General features: G+C 34.7%; 1 protein-coding gene across 1 annotated transcript in view; it reads right to left on the bottom strand.

Annotated features, from left to right (window-relative positions):
• Positions 1-8655, bottom strand: part of LOC107719631 (interferon-induced protein 44-like) — a 16513-nt gene extending 7858 nt beyond the window's left edge. The window contains exons 1-7 of the mRNA XM_016527116.1: positions 8601-8655; positions 6362-6875; positions 5292-5340; positions 5011-5206; positions 4761-4913; positions 3294-3465; positions 3098-3198 (exon numbers count right to left, since the gene is read on the bottom strand). Of these exons, the coding sequence (XP_016382602.1) occupies positions 3098-3198; positions 3294-3465; positions 4761-4913; positions 5011-5206; positions 5292-5340; positions 6362-6875; positions 8601-8651 (1236 nt within the window). The 5' untranslated portion in view covers positions 8652-8655. The remainder of the gene's footprint in view (positions 1-3097; positions 3199-3293; positions 3466-4760; positions 4914-5010; positions 5207-5291; positions 5341-6361; positions 6876-8600) is intronic.
• Positions 8656-9778: the final 1123 nt, after the last annotated feature.

Below are 9778 nucleotides of genomic sequence, written 5' to 3'. Positions count from 1 at the left end.
CTTTGTGTAATATTAAAATTTGTTTGATGATCTGAATCTTTTAAGTGTGACAAATATGCAAACAATTAAAAAAACAGGAAGGGGCAAAAACTTTTTCACACCACTGTACTTAGCTGTCCACAGAACATTCCTCCATTGCTTGTGTATGGCACTGATCTGAGGGACTGGCAATCTAAATTAATATGAATGTATATTAAATTATATAATCACATGAATAACACTTTTTTTCTGATGACTGACTTGCTCCGCTTCACTTTGTACACCTCACATTCAGTCAGTTGAGTGTCGTTCCCATACATTGTTGTCGTATTAACACTGAATGCATTCCCTCTTTGATTTAACACAACTGGTTGGTTGTTGTAGCAAAAGTACAGCTGTTGACCAAAGTTGGGACCTCCAGCATCATCGAAACGTGCATTATAGCCACTGTTCATTTTGATGCACACAGGGATCTTGCCTTGAAAGCTGAACAGGAAAGCTTCCCTATCAGTAAAATAAATCATCCAGAAATCAGAAAAGGGCGCAAATATTGTGAACACGTGTACAGTTAGCGGAAGCTAGAGATGACTGTTTATAAAGTTTTAAATATAGATATTTTTCTTACAAAAACGCATGGATTTGCTTCAGGGGCCTTTATTCAATGAAATATAAAATGTGAAATACTTTTATATTTCTGTAATATTTATGTCGACTCTGTAGCTTACCTTTCACAGTCCGCTTACTCCGTGAAAGAAATAATGAATGAACTCGTCTGGTCATCATTATTCTCATCATCGATCACAGCTGTAACTCAAGAAGGTCGACAGTAGCCACCTAGTGGCTGCGTCCGAATACTGGAAAATGCTGCCTTTGGGAGAACGTGCACTCTCACAACTGCGCTTCCGCAAGTGACGTCACTTGCGATCCCTTTTTTAAAATTATTTTATTTATTTATTTATTGAATCTCTCAACATTTTACAAAAGTAGCCAGGTGGTGAAGACAAGAAAAAAGGAACAAAATTACAATGTCACTTGCAATCGCCACCTGCACTCTCCGCTTCCTGCGACGTCACTTGACACAAGTCGTGGGTGTTGCCAATGGAGACAAGACACTGTGGTGGCTAAACGATTAAAACTAATTTAGTACCATAACGTACAGGGTCCTGCAAGTCACCTGTAGGAGAAAAAGACAAGACCCGCAAATCCGTGGACGATTATTTTCACCAGCAGAGGGCGCTGCGAGCTACACTGATTACTAGTCGCGTGCCGCTGCTGTAGCCATGAAGAACTTGGGCGAGAGCAGAGCGCTGTGTGCACTTTAAGGCATGATAAGATTGCGGGATTGTTTTGCACACAATATTAAACATTCCGTGAAACTTCCGTCGTCACAATCCTAACTGAATAATATAAAAAATAAACTAAACAAATACACTTGCAGAAAACACATACTTTGTGGTCAAAATGAGCCCAGAATACAAAATAATATGCCTGATTAGGGGATAGTAAAGATCTATGTCCAAAAGAATAAACATAAATTAACTTGGAAAAAATCTTTTGAAAAGTTGTCATTACTTTATAATCACAGTTTGTGAAAATGTTAAATACAGGAAGAAAATGTTAAAAATATTTGCTAAATAGTTTTATTTATCATATTCTCATATTTATTGTTTTATTTTCAATGTGTTTTTGTAAAGTCATAATTTTGTTATAATCCTATTTTGATCTGTTTACTATTTGCAATAGTTACTTTTTACTTTTCAGTATGATTTTTGGTGAATTGTAGGCCTATTAATAAACTAGGGTAAGTTTGATCCTCAAACATATTTGGAGTTAATTATGATATTAATATATGGAAACCACAACAATTCTTTCATTTGTAGATAATCACAAGTGAGATTTCAATGATATTTTGACCACTGAATTAAGAAATGTCCCTGGTTTTCATTTCAGAAATCTGGTCACCTTATCTTAGAAATGTGTATAATCAATTGTTCATTTTTATTTGAATCTTGCACAGTTTTGAAAGAAACTTTCACACTTCAATAGAATCAAAAAATGTCCCGTTTAGCAGAAGAAAGGTTTTATATATATATATATATATATATATATATATATAATGGTTATACAGTTTAAGCATATTGAATTCTCCATGTTTTTCTTCAGTTATTTCAAAGTCATAACTCATCATTTTAGTATTACTATAACCTATAAACCTGATCATAGAACAACAGTAAACAAGCAACTAACAAAAGCATGAAAATGAATGAAATGAGGAGCTTATTTCCATTCTCTTGAGTGGATTTGCTATCACTATTAAAAGCTAGATCAGCCAAACAGGCAAACTTAATAACAATCTTTGAACTTAACTCTTATTGTGCTGATCAAGAGGTGTATATATCCCCATCTATAATACACAGCACTTTATTTGGGTTTGTCCTCCATGGAACTGAAACTTCCGTCGTCACAATCCTAACTGAATAATATAAAAAATAAACTAAACAAATACACTTGCAGAAAACACATACTTTGTGGTCAAAATGAGCCCAGAATACAAAATAATATGCCTGATTAGAGGATAGTAAAGATCTATGTCCAAAAGAATAAACATAAATTAACTTGGAAAAAATCTTTTGAAAAGTTGTCATTACTTTATAATCACAGTTTGTGAAAATGTTAAATACAGGAAGAAAATGTTAAAAATATTTGCTAAATAGTTTTATTTATCATATTCTCATATTTATTGTTTTATTTTCAATGTGTTTTTGTAAAGTCATAATTTTGTTATAATCCTATTTTGATCTGTTTACTATTTGCAATAGTTACTTTTTACTTTTCAGTATGATTTTTGGTGAATTGTAGGCCTATTAATAAACTAGGGTAAGTTTGATCCTCAAACATATTTGGAGTTAATTATGATATTAATATATGGAAACCACAACAATTCTTTCATTTGTAGATAATCACAAGTGAGATTTCAATGATATTTTGACCACTGAATTAAGAAATGTCCCTGGTTTTCATTTCAGAAATCTGGTCACCTTATCTTAGAAATGTGTATAATCAATTGTTCATTTTTATTTGAATCTTGCACAGTTTTGAAAGAAACTTTCACTCTCACCTTTGACTTGATGTAGGAACTGACATAAAGGCTTTGAAGATCTTTCTCCACCTCAGGACATGCTTCATCTGCTTTTGTCATCAAAACCATCTGGGGAATGCCTGAAATAATGTAAATAACTATTAATTAGTCATGGAACATTTGGCATAAGAGTTTTGCAACATACATCTAAAAATGCTTTACTTACTTTACTTACCCAGTGAGTTCACTTTTCTGCGTATGGAAGCAAGTTTTTCCTCTAGTTTGTCGGACATGAGGGAGATTTTGGTGGCGTCTATCACGTACACCACACAGTGGATCTTCTCCTGTAGAGATGCAGGTCTGGAGGCCTTTTGCTCATTGAGTTGAAATGGTGAGATGGGGTTGAACTGAATCAGGATAAATCAATGTAAAGTGTATTGAAAAACTTCAATCTAAATCGTGGACTTAAGCATATGTATAAGGCCAATTCTACATTAATCTGGATACATTTGAAAACGCATCTTTTTCTCTATGTTTTGGCCAGGGGTGTCACAAGAACTTTTTGGTCAGATTTTTTATGTTTATCCAATCTCATTTTGTAAGTGACCTTTCTTACTGTTTTAAAGATGTTTTCTTTGGATTTTTTGACTACTCGTATGAGAATTAAGGCAAATATTACATAATTTGTGTTTCCTGCTAGCTAAATTTCACATACATAAAACAAACATTTACTGGCTCTAAGCCTCTTTTCTTTATTTAAAGTTGATCTAGACAAATATATGGAAACTATCCAAAGCTCTGTTAATCCAAAAGCAATGTATCTCTATATTCATCCTATGTGTCCTCTTAAGATGTAAATTTATCACATTGTTGTTGTTTGTTTTGTTAGCCTGACAGAACATCTGCATCGGAGTATACTTTTTTTCTGTTTATAACTGCACTGCTTTAATGTTTTGTACTGTTTATAAAAAAAAATGAATTTGACCGATTCAGTTTGATTTATTTGGATAGATCACTCACACACTGAATTATTTGCGGTAGTTCAATAGCTTAGTATATAAGTAATTAATATAAATGTGATTCGTCGACTAATGGCTTAAAGCCAGCAACAGCCCTATTTATATCCAAAAACATTATTTAAAAAATGTATCAAAATATGGGCACACTTTTTGATGGCGGGCCTGTGCCCCAGTACTGATGAAAGGCCCCTGGTTTGTTTTGGCCTTCCTTCATAGTGACACAGCTTTTGTCCTGTGAAAACTGAGCTTTGTGAAGATAAATTGAACATAAATTTAAAAACACTGTTTTCTTGCTGTAATGTGGACTTGGAAAAAGGAGGTACCGGTATTTGAAAATGATGTTGCATGTTTAATCATGTGATGCATATTGTACCAATAGATATTGATGTTTATACCAGTATGTGCCTGCTATGTGCTATTCACTTTCACAGTGTTGCTAAAGATAAATGTTACTCCATACAACCTTCATATTACATTCCTGCAAAGATGACAGATTTTATTACAGGTATGTCTGGTCTCTCAGTATCATCTCAGTGAGCTTTTATTATGTTTTACACATGCGCAATAAGATAATTTTAGTTTCAGTGTGGAGGAGAAACTTTTGGTAAACTCTTGTGTTTTTAAACAGAAATGCCTTTTTCAAATGTATCCGGATTAATGTAGACATACCATAAGTAGCTTACTTTATAGCGGTCTGGTACGTGACCTTGAAGAATGCTGCTGATATCCTCAATATCCAGTCCTGCACCTGTTTGCTCCTCGAGTCCCATGGTGTCACACAACGCAAACGGCAACGGCTTTCCCTCACGACCGTCTTTCACTGGATATGTGCGAAACTACCAACCAAGAAGAGAATCACATCAACACCTGAAGTCATCAAGAGACGTTTCTCGAGCTCTAATAGGAAACGTGATAATCTTATTGAATCTGTACCTGTGTGGTGAGACTAGTTCCTGCAGATCCTGACATGGCTTTGCTGGTAATGCGGCCCATGAAGATGGAGTTGATGGAGTTGAAGAAACTGGATTTTCCAGCACCTACAGGACCGATCATTAGGATTCTGACCCGACTCACAGACGTCATCAGGGGTTTATGATTCCTGATCAATCCCATGAGCTGTGCTCTTCGACTACAAAAGGAATCACCACTTTAATTTAGCAGATTATTGTATAAAATCTGCAACACTTTGATAAGAACATTTAGTGGAAACATACTCAGCTGTCCACAGAACATTCCTCCATGGTTTCTCCATGACCTGAAGGACTGGGACATATTGAATAAAGATTATTATAGAGCATCATTTCAGTAATGTTAACAACATTAACCCTTCTACTGATCTACTGTATCATATTTTGATATCAAAATTTCAAAGGCCTCTAAGGTATCAATTTGATCAAAACTTGACCACAATCTACTACATGCCTTCTGTTGTCTGATAGATAGTTTATACTTTTTGGAAGTAAAATAACTTTTAGTCTTTTAGTATAATTACAAAAACATTGGCATTCAGGTTGTGGTACACCTGTTGAATATTTACTGTTTACTTTAAAGTAAATGTATGAATAACTTTTATACTGTTATTGATATTTCAAGATAAACCTTCACTGAACTGAGGCAACTTAATTTTACTTGATTATCCATATATACAGTGGGTACGGAAAGTATTCAGACCCCCTTAAATTTTTCACTCTGTTATATTGCAGCCATTTGCTAAAATCATTTAAGTTAATTTTTTTTCCTCATTAATGTACACACAGCACCCCATATTGACAGAATGCAAAGATGTCAACAATTCTGTGTTTTTCTGTCAATATGGGGTGCTGTGTGTACATTAATGAGGAAAAATAATTAACTTAAATGATTTTAGCAAATGGCTGCAATATAACAAAGAGTGAAAAATTTAAGGGGGTCTGAATACTTTCCGTACCCACTGTATATATATATAGTAGTTTAGAAAAGTCATGTTAAAATGTGAGCATCAGATATGTTAAATGAGGCTTTTGAGGAACATTTTTTGTTCTCTCAATCATCCCATTGAATTATTATGTTTTAACCTCCGGTTTTGATCATAAAACTAAGCATTTAAATATAATCTTAACTCATATTATTGGGAGATACCGAATGACAGCTGATATTTTTATATTTATATATTTCTTTTCTATAATTTCATATGTCAGACTTTAGAAGGTTAAGAGACTCAAAAATGTAAATAATCTATTGTACACAACTACATGTGTGTATAAAATACAGTGAGTGATAAACATTTTTCTGACAATCGACTTACTGTGTTTGACTTTGTACACCTCACATTCACTCAGATCAGTGTCGTTCCCATACAGTGTATCAGAATAAAAAACGAATGCATTGATCCCTCCTTGATGATACACAACTGGTTGATTGTTGTAGCAAAAGCACAACTGTTGACCAAAGTTGGGCCCTCCAGCATCATCATAACGTGCATAATGTCCACTCTTAACTTTGATGCAGAATGGCTCTTTATCTTGAAAGCTGAACAGGAAAGCCTCTTTATCTGTAATTTGCTGGCAACACTGAGTATAATCTACACTAGTGTATCCACCAAAGATGTAGCCTGAATGGTTGTAGGCTACAAGTAAGGTGGGACCCTGATGGTCACATCGCTGGTGGAAGGCAGAAGCTTGATATCCATGAACAGAAGCTTTGTAGAGAAGAGTCAGTTCCACATTCCCCAGCAGGCCACAGAGCTGCTTTCTTTGCTCTTCTGTTAAATCAGAAGTGAGGGACTCCACGCTGCGCTTTCCCAGTGTTTTTTTATTCATCTTTAACAAAAAGACATTCATTACATAATAATATAAAGAAAATATAATTTCTTAAAAATCCTTAATGGATTATTTATATATGAACATCAAAGATGAATAAATACTGTAAAATAGTGTTAAGATACTTAACTAATGTCAGTATTTTGATTCTTATAGTGAACAAGTGCGATTAACCGGAAATGAAACTGAAACCATGACATTGATATCGCTACCATTACTATTAAATTTATTTGCATGTCTACTTTCAAAGTGTATCATATTTACATAGAATATTTAATACCTTTATAGTGTCTATATCGTCTAAGAAGCTGACCTTGGTCGCGTTATGTGTAGGAAGCGATCAAATACTCTTCCTACATCACACAGCTCCACTCCAGCCAAAGAACGTATACTGACAAGAAGTGAAAGCCAATAGACCAATTATAGGTTTGTAAACATTCAGGCCAATCACGTTTTGCTTTACAATCAGGGCGGTCTCGTCCTGAGATAACTTCATTCATCTGCATTGGCTCAAATAGGTAATATAAGGGCCATAAAATGGGTACAGTAAAAGATGTTTAAATTTGGATTTCGTTAGACCATTAGACTGTGTATCATCCCAACCAAGCCACAGTATTTTATGTTACGTGCCTTTGAAAATGCCAGAGAAACAGTGTGTGATGAAGTGTAGTAGGTTAGACTAGTGCGTGTGCGCATCTACAGTGCGTTCTTTCACTGTATGATTCAGTTTATTAAAAAACATTTCGAATGATCACAAAATTCAAGATATGGGAGCAGAAAATGTATAAATTTATATAAGTTAATATAGTTTATATAAATATCATTTATATATCGGTGTCATTTCTTTTCTCCAAAAATCAACATGATTTCAAATGTGATATTAAAATTGTGATATTAATATACAGTTCTCAATAAAACAACAAAAATAACTCCAAACAAAGCCACAGCACTGTTTTGCGTCTCTGAGCAACATATGACAGTGTTTCGTTTCTGAATGAATCAACCGTTTAAATGATTCGGGCTGCAGGTTAAAGCATCCCATGTCCCTCTGAGCTGCATTAAACAGTGTGACATCTAAATGCCTCTTCAGACGCAGCTTCTGTGTTTCCTCTGCACTGCAAAGATTAATTTCGTTGATATTTATACCATTTGCTTGGTAACAGCCCAAATGTCTCATTATTCTAATTGACCAATTATATGCAAGAATTTGACTCAAAAAGATGAAGCACACTTTAAGAAAAAATGACTTTATAAATGTAAAAATGCTTATAAAAGGACTTCCTTGTTGGCTTCACGAGAGAGAGGGGGAGGTTGCCGCTTGGTCTTGACGCAAGAAATGTTTCACAATTGCAAATGCACAGTGACCGGACGCGATTCACAAATGTGTGCAGCTATCTACAAATGCACAGGACGCGATTCACAAATAAATGCCAGGCAAAGTTGTGGTTGTGACATAAATATATATTTGTGAATGTTTTTTTTTTTTGCAAATCTCATTTTATTTATTTGTGAATTTAATTCATGTTTGTGAAACTTTAAGATTTATTTGTGGATCTCATTCTATTTATTTGTCAATATGTTTAATGTTTGTTAATCTCTTTACATTTATTTATGGATCGTAATCTATTTATTTGGAATTATGCAACAATTCTATCTCCATACCCAACTGTCGTCAGCCTCCACACCACCTTGGCTTCTCCCTTAGGAGCTCTTGTATTAGCCCACCTTGGCTCCTCCCTTAGGAGCTCTGGGTCTGTGCCAGCGGACTTCCTCCATCTTTGCTGCCGCGGTTTCGTCGTCCTCCTGCCACCAGCCCTCATTTCTTTGCCCCCTCCTAAACCCCCTACATCCCTCTGTTCATCTGTTGTTCTGTTACGGAACGAGGTTGCGCCTTGCTTATTTTCGTTAGTTTTAGTTCATGGACTTTAGGTTTGTTATACGGACTATTAGTAGCCTATGTTTTTCATCAGTTTTCAGTTTCCTTTGTCTATGTTGCTTGCTCATCATTTGTAATCATTAGTGTCCAGCTGTGTTCGATTAATCATCTCGTTTGGTTTGCTATTTTAGTTGTGCTTTCACTGCCAGTCTCTATCCAGTCACCATTAGGATAGCCTAGTTGTGTGTAGCCTATTACAACCTGTCTGCCTGCTTTTGGAGGTATTATTAAAATTTGCGTTTGAAACTTGATCCTTCTGTATTCGTCTTCCTGCCTGCTACACAACGTGACACCCATGTTATCACAGTTTAATAAACACAACACTTTTTTCTGAAGAAATCAATAGATTTTAAATGAGTAAAGATTCAGTAAGGAATCATCTGTAAGCTGTAAGGCAGGACCCTGACGGTCACATCGCTGGTGGAAGGCAGAAGCATTATATCCATGGACTGAATTGCTTTGTAGAGAAGAGTCAGTTTCACTTTCCCCAGTAAGGCACAGAGCTGCTTTCTTTGCTCGTCTGTTAAATTAGAAGTGTGAGGAGCCATGCTGAGCTTTTTCAGCCTTTTTTGAATCTTTAAGCCTAGACAAAAATACATAGGCTACACACATTTTATTTATATATTATTATATATAATTTAAAGATCTTTTGTGTATGCACAAAAAATATGCACATTTAATTTACTTTGTTTACTTTCATTTACTTTTTATTGATTCTTATTTAGTCAGAATTATGTTTTTGTTCTAACTAGTTGTTTCATTTTTTTACTCTCATAGAAGTAATCACAGTCACACTGTTTTACTTTGAGTACTTTTACTCAGTACTTTTACTCTTTTACTTTTACTTTAACAGTGCAATTCTTTAATTAATGCACATTTCTACATAAACTTATGCATTTTTAACATGGTAATATCTTGACGTTAACATTATTTTCTAACATGGCAGATGAATAAGCCTTACCATAAA

Source organism: Sinocyclocheilus rhinocerous, unplaced genomic scaffold, assembly GCF_001515625.1.
Source record: "Sinocyclocheilus rhinocerous isolate Xijiao unplaced genomic scaffold, SAMN03320098_v1.1 scaffold1294, whole genome shotgun sequence".
Classification (NCBI taxonomy): Eukaryota; Metazoa; Chordata; class Actinopteri; order Cypriniformes; family Cyprinidae; genus Sinocyclocheilus; species Sinocyclocheilus rhinocerous.
This window is presented reverse-complemented; position numbering and strand designations above follow the sequence as displayed.